The 19045-nt window shown below is 35.3% G+C and overlaps 2 protein-coding genes across 8 annotated transcripts; both read left to right on the forward strand.

The window, feature by feature from the left end:
* Positions 1 to 2337: 2337 nt before the first annotated feature.
* On the forward strand, positions 2338 to 12628 carry LOC120090344. 7 transcript variants are annotated; one of them, XM_039047937.1, is made up of 6 exons: positions 2985 to 3003; positions 5187 to 5282; positions 5451 to 5719; positions 6317 to 6688; positions 6808 to 11200; positions 12048 to 12628. In XM_039047937.1, the coding sequence occupies exons 3-5, from the start codon at positions 5678 to 5680 to the stop codon at positions 11155 to 11157; spliced, it is 4764 nt and encodes a 1587-aa protein (XP_038903865.1). In that variant the 5' UTR covers positions 2985 to 3003; positions 5187 to 5282; positions 5451 to 5677; the 3' UTR covers positions 11158 to 11200; positions 12048 to 12628. The 7 variants fall into 7 exon arrangements, with proteins under 7 accessions (XP_038903868.1, XP_038903863.1, XP_038903862.1 ...); XM_039047939.1 differs by lacking the exon at positions 2985 to 3003 and adding an exon at positions 3282 to 5109; XM_039047940.1 differs by lacking the exons at positions 5187 to 5282; positions 5451 to 5719 and having other exon boundaries at positions 2338 to 3003; positions 6808 to 7183; positions 7259 to 11200.
* A 1096-nt stretch (positions 12629 to 13724) lies between these two features.
* On the forward strand, positions 13725 to 18798 carry LOC120090249 (protein ALTERED XYLOGLUCAN 4-like). The gene is made up of 3 exons (XM_039047806.1): positions 13725 to 14256; positions 14373 to 14659; positions 17833 to 18798. The coding sequence occupies exons 1-3, from the start codon at positions 14022 to 14024 to the stop codon at positions 18598 to 18600; spliced, it is 1290 nt and encodes a 429-aa protein (XP_038903734.1). The 5' UTR covers positions 13725 to 14021; the 3' UTR covers positions 18601 to 18798.
* The last annotated feature ends 247 nt before the right edge of the window (positions 18799 to 19045 follow it).

Genomic DNA, 19045 nt, shown 5'->3' on the forward strand with positions numbered 1-19045 from the left:
AAATAATAATAAATAAAATGAAAACAAATTGTTATCCAACTTATCCTCCATGTGCAGTTGTTTTTGTTATTGTTTGATGGTTTAATTTTAATTTGTCTACTTCATTTATTCGACAATATAATCAAAACAAACCTTTTCTTTTCCTTGCGGATTTCTTCTCTAACTAATGTTCAACCAATCCAAATAAAAAGTAAAAACATATAATAAAAATGCATCAAGGAAACAAATTGAAAAAATAAATAAGAGGAGGAATAACTTCTTATTCGAATCAACATATATAAAGAGAATTAAAAGTTTAAGAAGATGAATTGGGCAAAAAGAGAAAAAAAAATCATTATTAACCTATTGGTTTGAGAAATTGGAATATGATCAAGATTAGTAAAAACCAAGTTTACGATCAAATGTTAAAACCAGTATTGGAATTGGATCGTAAAGGGAGAAAATGATAGGAAAGATGGTCTTGATTGGCTCAATCCAGATGTGAGCTTGAGATACAACTGATTACATTTCGGCCACCAAACAAGCAAGTAGAGATGTCGCGGAGCGGAGTCGGGGAGACCATTCTCCATCCTCATTCCTGCTCTCCATTTCATTCCCCACGGGATCGGGTTCTCCGTGGAGAATTTTTCTCCGTTATTTATTTTATTTTTTTTTTGTAAAAAACCAATTAATTTAAATTGTAAAATTTAACTAAATAATTAACTTTATTTAGATGACAATATGAATTTAAAGATAAATTACTCAAATTTTGGCCTTAAAAAACTCATTATTGTTTTAGTAGAAGGAAATAAATATAAATCAAATAATTCACATATATAATATAAATTTAAATATTCAATTTAAACATATTCATTATATTTCCCCAATAAATAATCAAATTTGAAATTTAAATGTAATATTTATATAATAATAATAATAGCATAACATTAGATAACTATACTAAATAAATAAATATGTAAAAAGCTAATCAAGGCGAGGACGGGGAACGAAGTAGTGGCGATGGTGGGGTTGGGGTCGGGGAATGCATTCCCTGTCCCCGTTTAGTTCACGGAGAATTTTTTCCTCCACTCGCTCCCCATTCCCCGCCTAATTGGGAAATCTCCATCCCATNATTCCCTGTCCCCGTTTAGTTCACGGAGAATTTTTTCCTCCACTCGCTCCCCATTCCCCGCCTAATTGGGAAATCTCCATCCCATTTGTGGGACCTGTCTCCGTGGGAAAATTGGACATCTCTAAATAAGAGTTTCAATTTGGAAGAAGCTAGTTGGTAAAAAGAGATTAAGAACAAAAATGAAAGACTGAAAACATTTTTTTAATGAAATTATGTCAAATTCAACTCTATTTGTAAAGAATTTTGTTTCCCAAGAAAACAAAATTTCAAATCCCGTACTGTTTTTTGCGCATCGAAACCATAGTTTTAATTGTCAACAAAGAAAATATTGAGCTCCTAATTTTACGAAAAATATAAATATCTATAAAATATCGACGTGGAACATTTATGAAAAGTTATAAAAACAAAAATTCAATGATATTATTTAAATGAATACAAATAAACAATTTTACTTTTTAAAACAAGTTAAAGTATTTATTATTTATAACATATTCAAATTAATGACATGCAAGTCGGACGGGAAGTGGTGTTTCCAGTTGTGGTTTTTATTTTTTTTTTTTTTTTATGGATTTTGTTATAATTTAATGCAAATATAAATCATTATTAATGTGAAGGTCGAACCCATAAAATATAAAATGACAATAAACATGTTAACATGTATACGAAAATTTAATACCAAGATTCAAACACAAATTTATTTTTTAAATTTGAAGTTTCAAACAAAAGTTTAAGCCATCACAAAATGAAAGCATCACTAATTTCAGAAAGAGAAAAAAACACTAATTTTAGTAAAAATCAAATTTAAATATTCATACTGATAAATTTTTTTCCATAAAATGAATCTAATTCAATTCACATAAATAATGTATTTTTGCTTTCATAGTAAGTAATTCAATCTCATCGAAAATCAACTACACTTATTCAGTAATAAAGTTAATATTGTAAACACCCTCTAAGGCTAAATTTTAATTTGACAAAAATTGATTCACCCTACCAAGTTTAGCAGGGGAGGAAAAAAAAGAAGAAGAAAAATTTCCGAAATATTAATTCTAGAAAAGGAAAAAGAGAAAAGATAAAGGGAAAAAAATATTATTTGGGCATATATACTATACACATTACTTGCGTACAGGCTACGACATATCGGTACCTGCAAACGACATGATTCCCATTGACCCACTCCCACACTTATTTATTTCATATTTTTAGCGGGGTAATAGGGGAAAGGCCAAAACGTCGTCGTTGGCATTGGTATTGTCTTTTTCAACCACTCCCTCGACTCTCTGCAAAAAATTTGGCCCCAAGCCCACGTATTCGCTCTCATTCGCCATTTTCGTCTCTCAAATCCCATCTCTCTCTCCAAATCTCTCACGGCGAGTTCTTCGCTCAAAATCTTCGGAACCCATTTCTCCTTTTTACTTCTTTCCATCATAATTTCAATCCCTTCATTTCGATTTCTTTCCCCTTTACTGCAACCCAATTCCCAGTTCAATTACACAAATCCCTAGTTTCTAATCGCCATCTCCTTCCCCTTTTTTCCTTTATTCATGTCTTCCTCTTCTTTCTCTGCTTACTTCAACAAGACCCACCTCTGATTTCAGGTTTCTTCATACCCTCTTTGTAAATCCCCCAATTTTCCGAATTTTTGCTGCCCCTTTTTGCTTTTTGTGTTTTTTTTATTATTTTTTTTTGCCTGTGTCGGGGGGTGGGATTTGATCTGAATTGATGATTCTTTTCGAAGAGGAAAGTGGTCTTTATTCAAGATTCAAGGAAAATGGAGGGATATGCATGGGTCTGGAGGTGAGAGGTGGAAACAGAGGCGGCACATGTGGCCGGTCCATTCTAATTCGACAGCTGTAGCTTGCGAATTATCCGCCCCAGATTTCTTTCTCAAAGTATTGCGAGTTTTACGTTTGTTTTACCTTGATTTTCCTTTTACTTTTCTGCATTTACTTCTTAATTCTGTATCTTCTGCTGTCTTGTGTTGTGTTTCTTGTTTCTTCTCCCCATGAAGAATTTGATCTTGTTTGTTAGGCATCCGACTCACTGCAGGATTGTTCTATCGCCTTCCGGGGATTTCGTTGGCATGTGAATCTGATATGATTTTGTTAATGCTATCCTCTTTAAGGTTTTAGATGATTACTTAATCGTTTATCTTTTGGTTGCTCTATCCGCCTTCTTTTTTTTTTTTTTTTTTTTTGTTTGTTTATTTTCATTTTTTCGCTGGTTTCCCGTTTGCCCTCCATCATTTTAGTTTAATTTCTTGATCTAATCTCTTGAAAGTTGAGTTTAGTTTTAGTGAGAATTTGCCAGTACCATGCAGCTACTTATTGATTCAGTGCGTAAAACAAATTGCGGAGTGTTGTTCTTTCTCTCACTGGTTAGTTGTTTGGTTTGGTATGGATGTGTTGCTTCTTGGCGATTGAGAAGGGTTCAGTCCCATTTAGCATGGAAGAATCTAAAATGAGGGGGAGTTTACATTTTCTGCTGTTTATAAGTCTAATTGAATTGCCATACGATCCCTAACAAAGTATGATTGAAGTAAATCATAACGTGGCTAATTATTGGTGGGAATTTAACAAAGGGGCTGAGAAAATTTGTTGGAGCGCTGTCTGTGTAGAGTGTAGATCTATAAGAGGAGGGTGTTATGGGATTTAGAAGTATAGCTCTTTTCAGGTAAGTTATGATGGTGTCGGCTTGACCAAATTAGGGATTGTTGAACCACCCTGGAATTTTGCAAAAAATTGTTCTGAAGGGGAAATTCTTCTACTGAAAGCTCCTTTATGGAGACCAAGCTAGACAGTAGACCTTCATTTTCTCTGAGAAGCCTGTTACTGGAAAAGATGGTGTATGGGAGGAATTTGAATGGGAAATGGTCATAGTTTATAAGGATAGGTGAATGCTAAGGGAACAAATGTTTAAATTGTCTCACCCCCAAGCTCCACCAAAATAAAAATGGTCATTTTTATCAATGTGATCGTGTTTTCATCTCCAAATTTATAGGGAATTAGATAACCTAGCCCAGCTAGTTTAATTAGGCTTTTGTCTAGTCTAGATTGATTTGGCTAAAATAAGTGGACTTGTGAGTTGGTCTATGATTCTACAAGAATAATTTGAATGTACTTGAATAAACCCCAATTGTTAATTACAGGATATTATTTTTCTACTTCTGATAAAATTATTTATGCATCTCTATCATTTTACGTAGTGGCTATTTTAAACTTTATAACTCTAAACAATTTTTTCAAAAAATATCGAAGACTGTTTTATCTATTTATAATTGATTGGAGCGTTCTAACTGTAAGTGCATCTCGACTAGTTTCTTGGGTTTTGATCATGATTGCCATTTACTTGGGATATCAATTATCTTAAGAGTTGCCTAATATTGAATAATGTAGTAGGATGGATTAGATTTTGTTAAATTTGACATTGAGACTACTATTTGTAATTTTGTGGATGAAACTAAATAAATAAATTCTTAAGGGGTTGTTTGTTTGACTCGTGGTTACAAAAACACTAGTTTGTAGTGTCTGGGGATAAGAAGCCTAGGTTTATATACTAAATGTTTTGATTGTACATTATAATGAATTATGGAAAAGGAAGTTTGTGTAGCACGTGTTCGGTTAATGTGTTTTTTATTTGAAAAAAATTAGTTTGTACTATGAAAGGAAGAGTTTATGTCTTTGTAACATGGGTTTTTGTAGTTCATGGGATTTGCAAACTTCTAACTTGGGAGTTGGGATAAGTAAACACGTTTACCAAACATACATGTTGGTGCAGTCTCTTAATCTTGGGCAATTCATACCCAACCCATGAGCTGAACTTTTCGTAAAAAACTGTCTTTTCATTCACTATTTTCATTAAACAATACTGGAAATGATCAACTTCAATTATTTGAGCTAACCCGACCTAAATATTCTTTGATTGGATCGGGTCCATTACCTCGCTGAGTCATTTGAATAGGACAAAGTTGCAATCGAAGGTATTGGGTTGAGTTCAAGGTGACTCTTAACTTGAGCCCTGAACACTCTTAGAGATGGTGACATACTTTTCATATAATGGGTTTTTGGAATAGCAGGAAGTGATGGATCCATGAACAGGCAGTGCAAGATTCAAGATATCTACTTGAATGGATCACAAAGTACAGTATATGATGGAGAGACGAGCTATCAAAGTGCGTAAGATTGTGCTGGTGTTCAGTTATCTGTTGAGTTTGGTTCCTCTCAGATTTAATACTAATGCCTCAATTAGAAAAGACCTAAATTGAGCTGGTGTTGGCATGACAATTGAAAACATCAAAAGGAATTTGATGCAACATCAACATGCATGCAAAATCCTGCAGGTGACAGGTGTAGAAATTGCTGAACGTAGAGCATTAAAGAAAGGAATTACTTTAGCCCTGGGATCGAATTGTTTCTGTGGTGCTTGAATGGGATTCCTATTTCCACTATTTGAAGTTGCAAGGAGAGGATGAACTGGAACAGGAGTTGCAACTGATCATCTGAGAAATCAAAGAAATCAACAACAGGGTCAGAGTTGTTACCTTCTCTTTGATGCACATAAAAGGGAATGGGTCTACCTATGAGCTTGCTAAGTGCTGCTAGTAGTGATGTGAGTTAAAGTGGGTTGAAAGAAGCCCTACTTTGGTTCATGGAGTTGCTTTCAGGAGATATTATCTGAGCTTTGTTTTGTCTCCTTTTATCATGTTGTTCAAAAAGGAAAAAAATCCTATTGTATTCCATAAAAGTTGAATTCTTGTATTGGTTGTGGTCACTCAACTTTCTTGTAGAGGTTGAATATCTTGCTAATATCTCGAATCCATTTGCTTTAATATAATGCTGCAATAATTCAAATGCAGTTTTATGTCAGTTCGATGCTGATGTTCATGCTCATGAAATTTACAATTTTTACATTGTGATTAAATAACCCACTAAAACCTTTTACTTTCAGTGTAGAACTATCATTTTTGGTTCCACCTAATGGTTGTGTGTGTTTGTGTATATTATGGACACAGTTGGACTTGTATATGTGCCAATGTTTTTTGACTATTGAGTTCAACTTGGTTGGAATTTTCTTTACGTTAAGCTTAATTTGGTTACCTCTTTCTGTATGTTGGAGGGGCTCATGTGAACTGCATTCATTTACATTTTCTTGGTCTGCATATTTTATTTATTGTACTTATACTAAAGAAGGTTTTGACTGTTGTAGGATGGACGGAAAATCCATGTTGGTGATTGTGCTCTTTTCAAGCCACCTCTAGATTCTCCTCCTTTTATTGGAATTATACGTTCACTGAAGTCAGACAAGGAGACTAATTTAAGGTTAGATGTGAATTGGCTTTACCGACCTGCTGATGTGAAGCTCCCAAAAGGATTATCATTAGATGCTGCGCCAAATGAGATCTTTTACTCATTTCATAAAGATGAGATACCTGCCGCATCATTGCTTCATCCATGTAAAGTTGCATTCCTCCGCAAAGGCGTTGAACTTCCATCAAGCATTTCCTCATTTGTGTGCAGAAGAGTGTATGATACTGATAACAAGTGTTTATGGTGGTTAACTGATAGAGATTATATTAATGTGAGTATCTAGGGTCTCCTCTTTCATCTCACAGCTATTGAGAAGTTTATTTCCATTCTTTTGTTGATTATTCTTATGACATTAACACAAACACCAACTCAATCAAATTTTAATTTCAGGAGCGTCAAGAAGAAGTAGATCAACTATTAGAAAAGACAAGGCTAGAAATGCATGGGGTGGTGCAGTCTGGAGGCCGTTCACCAAAGCCCTTGAATGGTTCAATTCCAGCCGTGCAGCCAAAATCTGGTTCAGAAAATATACCAAATAGTTCCTTTCTCACTTCTCACGTTAAAAGCAAGAAAAGGGAACGGGGTGATCAGGGGTCTGAACCCACTAAGAGAGAGCGATTATTTAAAGCAGAAGAGGGGGAATTCGGTCAATTTAGATTAGAAAGTACGCTAAAGAATGAGATTGCAAAAATTACTGATAAAGGAGGACTTACTGACTTTGAGGGGGTTGAAAAATTTGTCAAACTTATACAACCTGACAGTTCTGGTAAGAAAATAGACTTGGCTGATCGAGTGATGATTGCTGATGTTATAGCAGTCACTGATAGGTTTGATTGTTTAGGATGGTTTTTGCAGCTCAGGGGTTTGCCTGTATTAGATGAATGGCTTCAAGAAGTTCACAAGGGAAAAATTTGTGATGGTAATGGCATGAAAGGAAGTGATAAAACTGTCGAGGATTTTCTTTTGGCTCTACTTCGTGCCCTGGACAAACTTCCTGTGAATCTCAATGCTCTTCAGACTTGCAATGTAGGCAAGTCTGTGAATCATTTACGTACTCATAAGAACTCTGAAATTCAGAAGAAAGCAAGAAGTTTGGTAGATACGTGGAAGAAACGTGTGGAAGCTGAGATGGATGTTAATGATGCAAAGTCTGAATCCAGTCGGGGTGTCTCATGGCCTTCTAAATCTGGGCCTTTAGAAGTTTCTCAAGTAGGGAGCAGAAAAGCTGGGGGATCTGGTGATGATGGCCTAAAGAGCTCTACACATCCTAACACGTTTAAACATTCCCAAGCTAAATTTGCTCCCACTGAAATGGTTGGCAAATCATCTGCATCACCAATCAGCACGAAGTCTTCTTCAACCATGAGTGCTTTATCAAAGGATTATAACTTTAAAACACTAATTGCTGGAAACTCAGATCTTCCCTTGACTCCTATAAAGGAGGAAAGGAGCAGCGGTTCAAGTCAGTCCCAAAATAACAGTCAGTCTAGTGATCATGCAAAAACTGTGGCATCTTCATGCAAAGAAGACACTAGGAGCTCAAATTCTGGTTCAGGAAGTGTTAGCAAAGTTTCTAGTGGTGCTTCTCGCCATCGGAAATCTAGCAATGGTATTCACTTGAATAGTCTCACAGGAACACAGAAGGTATCGGGGTCTGGAAAACTTAATGCCGTAAATAAGAGTTTGACTACCGAAAAGGCCTCTACTGCATCACATGAGAAGTCTCCAGATGTGTCACTTGTTGAACATGGATATAGTCGACTTGTTGTAAAGTTGCCAAACGCCTGCAAAAGTCCAGTTGGAACTACTAGGCTTGTCACTGAAGATCAAGTTGTTTCATGTCACAAAGGATCTCTTCACGATGAGGTAGGTGATAATCGCGATAAGAAAGCTAAAGGCAGAAGTGATTTGCTTGGAGCTGGTTTTGCAACTGAAGTGCACTCAGATCAGTGCCATAAGAAGGATCAATTTCTCAGCTCAGAGGAGGGTAAAGAGGTAGCTGCTAGCAATGAAAGATGCAGGCTTGCTGAAGCCAATGAAGGGCAATCAGAAACCACTGCTTCTTTGACTGGAATTATATCTAGACCGGGAAAAACTTATGATACTTCTCTAAGCTCCATAAATGCCTTGATTGAAAGCTGTGTTAAATTTTCCGAATCTAATACATCACCATCACCAGGGGATGTTGTAGGGATGAATCTTCTTGCTAGTGTGGCTACTGGGGAAATATCTAAATCTAATAATGCGTCTCCATTGGATTCTCCTCAGGAACGATCACCTATGGCAGAAGAATCTTCTGCTGGCAATGACGGACAATTGAAATTTTTGCCTGAAGAGAATAAATGTGATGAAGTTGATGCTAATGGTGGGGCTGGCGGTCACTCATCTTCTGAGCCTATTGGCAGCAATAACATATTGCATGATAGAAATGGATCTCATCCTGTCTCGACCTCAGCTGACTCTTCTAGAGATGGAAGAACTGTTGCATTTGGCTGTTCAAGGGACGGTATTATGCCATCTAATGGTCAGCCAAACATGGAGAGGACACCTTCAAAGTGTGATTTAAAACCCGATGCTGAAGTATGCAATACCTCCATAGCTGTTGGTTCTTCACATAGTGCAGAAGAAGGTAATACAGAGACTGATGAAACAAATCAGCTTTCTGAGCAAAATGAACTAGGACAATCAAGGCCCCTTGAAGTGGAAGGTAGTAGTTTACCTGACTCATTATCGGAAGAGGGTGCCCAACTCCTTGAAAATGAAAAAGTGGATCAAACTGATGACAGAATGACAGATAATGGAGTAGTTTTGAAATCAGAAGTAACTGCAGCAGCTCTTGAAGTGGAAAAGCAAGTGGATGAAAAGACATCTTGTTTATCTTCTCAGTTGAGTGGCAGTGATGTTCAGACTCATGGCAACTTAAATAGTGGCAGTGGATTTGAAGAGAAACTGTCATCTACACCTGAGATTCGTGACTCTCAGGAGGGAAAGATTGAGACTGCTGTGATGTTTCCTGATGCCAATCCTTTTGATGCAGAATTGAAGGATAAGAAATCTAATATTGTGAATTCAGAAATTCATGTTAATCAGATTGGGAAACAAACACTGATTCAGGGTCCTCTATCAGATCGAAAAGATGATTGTGCAGTGCAGGACTTGGGAAGAACAGATGACATTAATAATTGTTGTGGTAGGGTTCCTATGCACGTGGAATCTCCCGCCATACCCTTACCAGAAAATGATCAGGGTGAGAAATTAAGTTTAAATGTTCCCGAGTTGGCTGGAACCAAAGACCATGTCACTAGTGCAAATCCTTCATTTTCTGCTCCAAGGTCAGATGCTGTGGTAAGGCTAGACTTCGATCTAAATGAAGGTTGTTCTGCTGATGATGGGACACAAGATGAGATTATTGGAAGTTCCTCTGCTGTTCAGCTGCCCATAATATCACCTTTCTCAATCCCTTCAGCATCAGAAAGCTTCCCTGTTTCAATTACTGTGGCTTCTGCTGCAAAAGGATCAGTTGTCCCACCAGCGAACTCCCTAGCAAACAGAGTTGAACTTGGATGGAAGGGTTCAGCTGCTACAAGTGCTTTTCGCCGGGCAGAACCACGGAAGAATCTCGAAATGCCACTCAGTTTGAGTGATGTACCTCCTGTTACCACCACTAGCAAGGAGGGGCGCCCGCCTTTGGACTTTGACCTGAATGTGCCAGACCAGAGACTCCTAGAAGAAGTTACTTTGTCGAATATACCACAGAAAGCAAGTGTTGAATCTGGGCCTAGTGATCGAGGTGGTGGACTTGATCTTGATTTGAATAAAGTTGATGAAAGTCATGATGTAGTAGGCCCATGTTCTGTGAGCAAGAGTAGGTTGGAGCTCCCCATGTCAAGTAGGCCATTTGTTTCTGGTGGATTAGGGAATTGTGGATTCAGTGTCTCCAGAAACTTTGATTTGAACAATGGTCCTTCCCTTGATGAAATGGGGGCAGAAACAGTACCTCTCAGTCAGCAGAATAAAAGCTACATGCCATTTTCATCACTTCTCCCTGGAATGAAGGTGAACTCTGGAGAAATTGGGAACTTCTACTCTTGGTTTCCTCAGGGGAACTCGTATTCAGCATTAACAGCGATCCCATCAGTCTTGCCAGGTCGAGGAGAACAAAGTTATGTTCCTGCTGCCGTTTCTCAGAGAGTATTTGCTCCCCCGACAGGCACTGGCTTTGCTGCTGAAATTTATCGTGCACCAGTGCTTTCTTCCTCTCCTGCTTTGGCATTTCCACCTGCTAACTCCTTTACTTATTCTGGGTTCCCTTTTGAAACTAGTTTTCCTATACAATCGAACGCATATTCAGGTTGTTCAACATCGTACATGGATTCATCCTCTGGCTGTTCGCCTGGATTCCCTACCATTACTTCTCATTTATTAGGACCGGCTGGGGTAGCCCCTACCCCTTATTCAAGGCCCTTCATCATGAGCTATCCAAGTGGCAGTGGTAATGTTGGTCCTGAGATTGGAAAATGGGGAAGCCAGGGTTTGGATCTTAATGCAGGTCATGGGATTATAGATAAAGAAAGAATTGATGAAAAATTGCCTATAGCATTGAGACAACTTTCAGTTCCCAGCTCAAAACCTTTTGCTGATGAGCAGCTCATGATGTTTCAGATGGGTGGTACACACAAGAGAAAAGAACCTGACAGTGGCTTAGATGGTGCCGATAGGTTTAACTACAAACAACAATGAGTGAGGGCAGTAGCATTTCCTTGTGGTCACCAACCAAGTCCTGGTGAGCTTACTATTCCCATTCCTTTCTTCCTTACTATTGTCAAAAGATGCTAATTATACTGAAGTTATTACGCTGGATGTTATAACACTGGATATTTTTGGCACATTGTTTTGGGTCTTTATTGAACATGACTTTATCTCCAGTTACATTTGTTTTCCTTTTCTCGCTCCATTTAGAGCTCTAATGTGGAATTGTTAATTCCATATTTTTTGTCTGTGTTTGAAATGTTCCCTCTCAGTCTCACATTTATGTAGGGACCGTGCACTTACTGTCGAACCTTGTTTCCTACCCGTATGACATCATTTTCCCTTTTTCCTAGTTTTTGAGACTTGAACTTATTTTGAAAATAGAAAATTAGAAACAACTGAGTGAGATCAGTCTGCTAGTTGGGCTTTATGAGGCATTCTAATGACCATGATTAGATATTAGAAAAATATGTAGGGGTTTTAGTGTGCATTTCCATCAACTTAGCCCTTTTTTAAAACATCCAGCAAGTTTATGAGGTAAGTACTTGTCCTAGTCTATCCTCATTTGAAGACCTCCAATTTTTGCTTTTGTTATGGAAAAGTCAATTTAGAACCTCTTTTATTGCATCAGCTCTGCCTCTTTCGAATACCAACCCCTAAAAGCACAAAAACGTGCATACTTTTATTTTATCTTTAACTATCTGCCACTTGAGAAAAGGATAGTGTGTGTTTTGTCATTTATGTGATGCTACAAAGGTTCATTTTCTGTGCCTGTCTCAGCCTTTTCTTTTCATTTTCGTTTTCTTTGGTAATTATTCTTGTTCTCTCCCTGCTTTCTTTCTCTTTCCAAATATTAAACCTTTTTATGGCTCTTTTGATAGGCCAAAAAAGTACAGACCGAGAAAAAAGAGACAGTATTTACATGCAATAGTGGAACAAATAATCAAAGACTGTTTTAGGGCTCGTACTGTTCCCTCTCAAATGTTGCAGCAACATTAATGGTTCACTTTCAGGCAGCTGTATTTTTCTCTCTGGCGGACACATCTCGACCGATTCAAGCAGGCAAGGTTTCGTTTGTAAATATCTAACTTTAATAGAAGCATAAGGAAGTTGCTGTCTAGAAAGCTGATGAATGGTGCGTCCATCGGATGATTTCCCATTCATTTGATACACTCTCGAGCCAAATCCTTTCTCAATCCTCCCCTTCACCTTCGGAACAGAACTGGATGTAAGGACTTTTTTGAGGTTGTGGCCGGCAATTGTCAAATGATACTCAAGCTGTGTTCTTCCCTTACATATGTAGTTATTACTTCATTCTTACTGTTAGGTTCTTTTTACACTCCTTTTTATTGATAGTAATACACAGGCCCCTTTTCTCTCTTGGTCATGAACTGTTTTTCTCACATAATTTTTTTCCTTTACAAATCGAAATTGAAAACGAAAGCAGAATCCCCCTTCCCAACTTTGAGCCTTCATTTTATTTTGACTTGTGGGGTCATGAATTCATCAGTATAACTAGTTTTGTCTTCTGTGAAGAATGCCCTACTAGGAGAAGACAGCTTCAGATACAATACAAAAGTTCTTCACTGTTTGAATTTTGTACATTGCTAATCTTGATATTTTATTTGTCCATGATGCTGTCAGCTTGTGAATCACTCTGTAGATGATGTGAAACGGTACAGAACTCTACCACTTTCTATGACAAAATTCCATTTGTTTAATGTAAGAAAGAAAAGGTTTAAGCTGGTTGACCATCTGACTTTACATTTGAAAGGGCCAGATTTCCCCATTGGAATTCCCATTTCCAAATGACATTTCCGTCTTTAGAATTTCTACTTCAGAATTTTAGTTCTAATGTTGCCGAGAAATTAGACTGTTTTTTTTCTTTCTTTTTTTTCTTTTTTTTTGGTGTGTGGCCCACAAATCACATGGAAGTCGTTAAGATCTTTATGGCACGACACGTGTTGGAATCACATGCTGCATGATCGAAATCACATCTTGGGCACAAGGGTGTCATTTTAGGGAAATTATTCCAACAGATTGCATGGATGTCAATATATATATATATATATATTTATTTATTTATTTTTATTTTTAAATTTAATAAGAGGTGCATTCAGTTTGTACTGGTTAAAAAAAAATTGGCAGACGCATTCCAATAAAGATGAGATTTTTGAAAATCACCCTAACTTCTAAAACCACTCCACTTCTCCAATTAACCCGTAAGAGTATAATTTTTTTTTTTCTTTAAGAAAAAAACCTGTAATAGTTACATGTATGAGAGATCAAATCTCTGAAATGCATGCTAAACTAGACTTTGACAATACTATTCAACGTATATAAGAAAACTTGAAAAGTTATCTCAAAATTATATATGATAAGTACTAATGATAGCTAGAACAAGGATCAAACTTCTAACCTTGAGGTTGTGATATAATGGTATAAGTTAATGCCAGTTGACTTATGTTCGAGTTTAACTTATGCTCAAGTTTAGTTATGTCATGCTAAACTTTGTTTTAACACAATATTGGGAACTTTGCTGGATGGTAATAAATGGTTTAATGTATGAAAAAAAAATGGTAAGCTATCTCAAATTTATAGAAGTGTTTTGAAATAAAAGTCAATAATATAAGTCTAAAATATTTAGAGGAGTTTTACCCTTTAAAATAATTACCTAAATTTATATTAAGTAATTATTAGAAAGCATCCACATGGTAGTTGTGAGGGCTGATTGAATAAAATTTTCCTATTTTGACGTAATTTCCTGATTGAAGGAAAATAAATAGAATTTCTCAAAACCCAAACAACTCGTCCTCAAAAGCCTCTCTCTTTCTCTCTCTTCATTCTGAAACGCCATGAGATTCTCAAACTCTCAATTGGCAGAGAAACCCCATCATAATCGCCATCTGCAGAGGGAGAGATGGAGTTGGTTGAGCCCTCTGTTATGGTCATTCTTAGGAATGACTGCCATTGTTTCCTTCTTCTTCTTCTTCTTCTCCTCCCTTACGCCTCCAAACCCATTTCTAGTTCTTCGTCCAAAGCTTCTTGGCCTTCAATCCGTCCATGATCCCATCGCCAGCCCTCCAAAAGGTAACAAGCAAACTCCATTTCCCATAGCCCACTTCTCCATTTTCATTGATTCTTGCGTCAGATTCTTAAATTGAGGGGTTGCTCTGTTTTATTTATTTATTTATTTTTTTTTGCAGAGAAACAGAGGTGCAATTTGTTCAAAGGGAATTGGGTGAAAGGCGTAAAAGGGGCAGTGATGTACACAAATTGGAGCTGCCCGACGATTCCAGAATCGAAAAATTGCTTTAAACACGGGAGAAAGGATATGGATTTTGTGAATTGGAGATGGAAGCCAGATGAATGTGAGCTTCCTCGTTTTGATCCTACGGCGTTTCTTCATCTTCTTCGTGGGAAGAAACTCGCATTTATCGGTGATTCTGTTGCTAGAAATCACATGGAATCTCTTCTCTGCATCATATCACAGGTTCATTCCATCTCTTTCTTTTGTTCTTTCTCAATCTCTCTCTGTTTTCTTTTGGTTAACTTTTGATTATTCTGATTCTTTGCTTGCTTTGCATGCATTAGATTTTGGAATGAAAATAATCGAGTGAATTGTGTTACTTTTTTGTTTTTCTGGGTGCAATAAAATAAAAAAGCATAAGGGATGGAATAATGATGGTGGGATTTGATTTTGTGGTTTTGGGGAATTGCCATTATTTGGGAAATGCTCTTAATTCCTCCATGGATGAATTCATGGGCTCAACCTTTTACCTTTCTTCAACCTTTTTTTCCCTTCAAAAAAATGTTTTTTCATTTGTTTTTTAAAGGGGTTAAAAAAAAGAAAAAGAAAGGATGGTTGTGGGGAGCTGGTGTTTCTTGTATTTGGATTCTTCTTATTGCTACTTTTTGAAGTTTTAGAGAAACATGTGTTGGATGATGATTATTTTTTTTAAATGAAGAGAATTTATACTATAATTTTTTTAATGATATATTTGTGTTCCTATTTTATTTTATTTTTTTTAAGTCAAACAACCTTATCTATAGTAGGTAAGTTCATGTCAATTATCGTTAGCTAAATTCGCATTGACTATATATTTTTTTTCTCTTTTTTCTTTTGAAAAATTTGAATAACTACTTGGAAAAGAATTGAAGTGAAATGACGATATATTTCAATTGCTATGTTATTCTGATTTTTTATATTTCTTAGTCATCTTATAAGTGTGTTTTTGAGAATTGGAAATTAATAAAGATAAAACAAAAGAGAGAGGAGATTTTTTTTTTCTTATTATTTTCAAAATTTTATACATTTTTGGACCATATGGTGAGAAAAAAAGAAAAAAAAAGAAAGAAGAAACGAGGAAGAGACTATGATGTCGAGAGAAAAAAAAGTTTTCAAGAAACTAGTCACCAAAAAAAGGAAGAAAGAATTGTACCAAGCACAACCCTGAATTGTCAAGAAAGATTCTATAAAAAAGAAATTGTCAAAAATGGTAGCAAGGTCAATATTTGGCTGGCATTTGTTAATACTTTCCAAACTTTGGGTTTGAATTTAAGCCAATACCCATTAGAAATTTGGTGGTATATATGGGTTGGATCGGATTGGGTTGAGGGTATTTTTTGTACAAATTCAAATTTTTGGGTTGGTTGAGGTAGCAACAAAGACCCAAGAAAAATCTCCAACTTAACCCAACCCTTAAAATTCGGGTTGGGTTGTCGGGTTATAGTTTATTATTTTTTTAATTAAAAATATGTAAATTTATATATAACAAATGACTAATAACTAAAATATAATAAAATTCAAATGTTAAATACTAAATATTTATGATATTTATTGCAAACTTGAGTCAAAGACAAATATAATAACAATTAAAAAAAATAATTAAAAGTTCACACATTAATCAATACAAAGTAATCAAATTTATATATATATAAAATTCGAGTTGAGTTGGGTCAACCCATGACCCTACTCAATCCAACAAAAATAAAAAATATTTAACAAAATCCAACCTAATAACAAAATTAACCCAACCAAATCCTTACATTTTGGATTGGGTGTTCGGGTTCTCGAGTTATTTGAATACTCCTACGTACAAATTTGGTAATAAATTGCTATTATTTTTAATAGAAATCATCATCTTTACTATTCCTATTTTGACATTTTTTTGTGAGTTTTTTTAAATTATATAATGAATGACTGGAGATTCGACCTTTAACTGCAATAATCATTTTATATTTACTAAACAATATGGCTTTTTATTCTTAACATTAATTTTTTTTTATAATTGATGACTGATGTAACCCAATTCATTAATGAAATCGAACTATTTGTCAAAACCTTCTAACTAAATGCTTCTATTTACTTCAGAAAAAAAAAAAAAGAAAAAAAGAAAAAAAGAGGCTCTTCTATTCTTTTTCTTAAAAAAGCCAAGACAACAAATATATGGGTTTTTTTTTTCTTTTTCCCCCAAATTTAATATGATTCATTGTTTTATGGAAAAGATTCGATAAAATTATTACAACACTATGAAGTAATAATATTCTTCGATGAAATTTTTTTGTTCGTTTTCTTTTGCCATTGTCTTTATTTTACTTTTACTTGTGGTTTATTTGTACCAGATATTTTTCTTTATTACAAATAAATACCTTAAAAAAAAAAAAAGAACAAAACAAGGTTTGAGGCGTTTTATTCATAAATAGTTGCTATATGAACTAAAAAAAAAAGTTGCTCCATGTAATATTGTAGCATTAAATATCTTTAAAGGATATGCTATATTCCCATTTTTCCAAACAAGAATACAGAAGTTATAGCATTAAATTTGAGTAAAAACTTAATTAAATTTCTAAAAAAGTTTTGTAAAATATGTTTATTTACGGGAAAAATAAAATTAGAGCAACAAATTGAAGAAAACAAAAAATTCAATAAATAAAAACATGAACGGTTTCCTTAATTTCAGGGAATTGACCGAGGTATCCCCACTCCTCAGTCAAGGATTTGGGCCATTAATGCCAACCATATACAATCAATAAATTTTGTTTTCTAAAAATTTAATCAAATAAAGAATAAAAAAGAAAAAAGGAAAGAAAGAAAAGAAAGAATCCTAGTAACAATATTATGAAGGGAATTCTTTTGAAGTAGTCAAAAAGAAAGCGAGGTGTAAAAGAATAATTGGGTCTAATTCCAAGTGATTAAGAAATAATTATTCCAAATAAAAAAAAAGCATTTCATAATTAGTATGCTAGATTTTTGTCTCCCACTAACTTTAAAATGTTGTCTATTAGTGAAGGACTGAATTGACAAGTTACAACCAAGATTTATAATGTCATTGTCCAAGTCTTAATTTTAAAAAAATTGTTCATGAAAATTACTAAAAGTTCTACAAACAAAAAATTAAAAAAATTATTCAAATTAAGAAATAAACATTTTGTGCTTTTCAAATTAATAATAAAATGTTTATTATTTTATTTTGTTGTTTACTTTTTTTATATTTCATGGATCTATTTTTATTTTGAAGTCAATTTTAATTTTTAAACTTCCAGTGTGAATAATGAAATTTACAGGTTTAATTAATAAAGCTTTCATGAATGTTATAGAAAGTTAAAAACATTTTTTGTAATATTTTTACTTCACTTCACTTAACTAGTTGAAGTGTTTTGTAGGTAGAAAGTCCAGAAGATGTGTACAAAGACTCGGAAGATAGGTTTAGAAGATGGTATTTTCCAAAAAGTGAGGTAACCCTAATGATGCTTTGGACAAAATTCCTTGTGGCTGGGGAGGAGAGAGTTGTAAATGGAACGGGAACCGGCATTTTCGACCTACAATTCGACAAGCTCGACGATGGCTGGACGCGACACCTACCCGATATTGACTACGCCATCATCTCCAATGGCCATTGGTTTTTCCGAGTGATGTACTTGCATGAAGGTACCAACCTTGCCAATTGCGTCTATTGCAGTGATCCAAACATCACAAATCACGATCCCGACTTTGCCTTGAAAATGGCTTTTCGAGCAGCTTTTAAGTACATCAACGATTGCAAAAGCTGTGGTAAGTTGGTGACATTTGTAAGGACATTCTCGCCTGCCCATTTCGAGAATGGGGTTTGGAACACGGGTGGGTATTGCAATAGAACCCGACCCTCGAGGTTAGAGAACATCAATTTAGAGAGCTTCGATTGGAAGATGAGGGAGGTTCAAATAGAAGAGATTGAAAAGGCAAAAAGAGAAGGGGAGACGAGGAGATTTCAGGTAATCGACGTGACGATGGCTATGATGATGAGAGCGGACGGGCACCCGGGGGAATTTTGGGGAAACAAATGGATGAAAGGGTACAATGACTGTGTGCATTGGTGCTTGCCAGGCCCCATTGATGCTTGGAATGATCTCTTGATGGCCCTTATCACAAAGGAGGACGCTTTAGATTCTTAACACATAGAGATGCAGGTTTTCATTAATTAGATAACACAATACACAATCATTTCATGGCCTAATTACTGTAATAATGTTTTCCCAATTTTGATATATATGAATTTTGGGAATGTGATTGCAAATATGTAGCTCAGAAATTATACAAATATAATAATATTTTCATTGATTTTTAAATATAATCTAATAACCAACAAAATATGTCTATTTATCGTGTCAACTAATTTAGCTAACTTCAAGGGTGATAATGTTCAATATTTTGGCACTAATGATTTTATCCAACTTTAAATATGTTTTGTCCCACCTTTGTTTAAATTTGCCCATGACAATCCTATAAATAGGACTAACAATTACATTGTTGATGCAACCAAGTATATAGAGAAAAACACACAAAGAGAATTCAATTAGAAGTGTGAACCAAGTTTGAAGAGTCTTTCAATTAAAAGTG

The sequence above is a fragment of the Benincasa hispida genome, chromosome 11, assembly GCF_009727055.1.
Source record: "Benincasa hispida cultivar B227 chromosome 11, ASM972705v1, whole genome shotgun sequence".
NCBI lineage: Eukaryota > Viridiplantae > Streptophyta > Magnoliopsida > Cucurbitales > Cucurbitaceae > Benincasa > Benincasa hispida.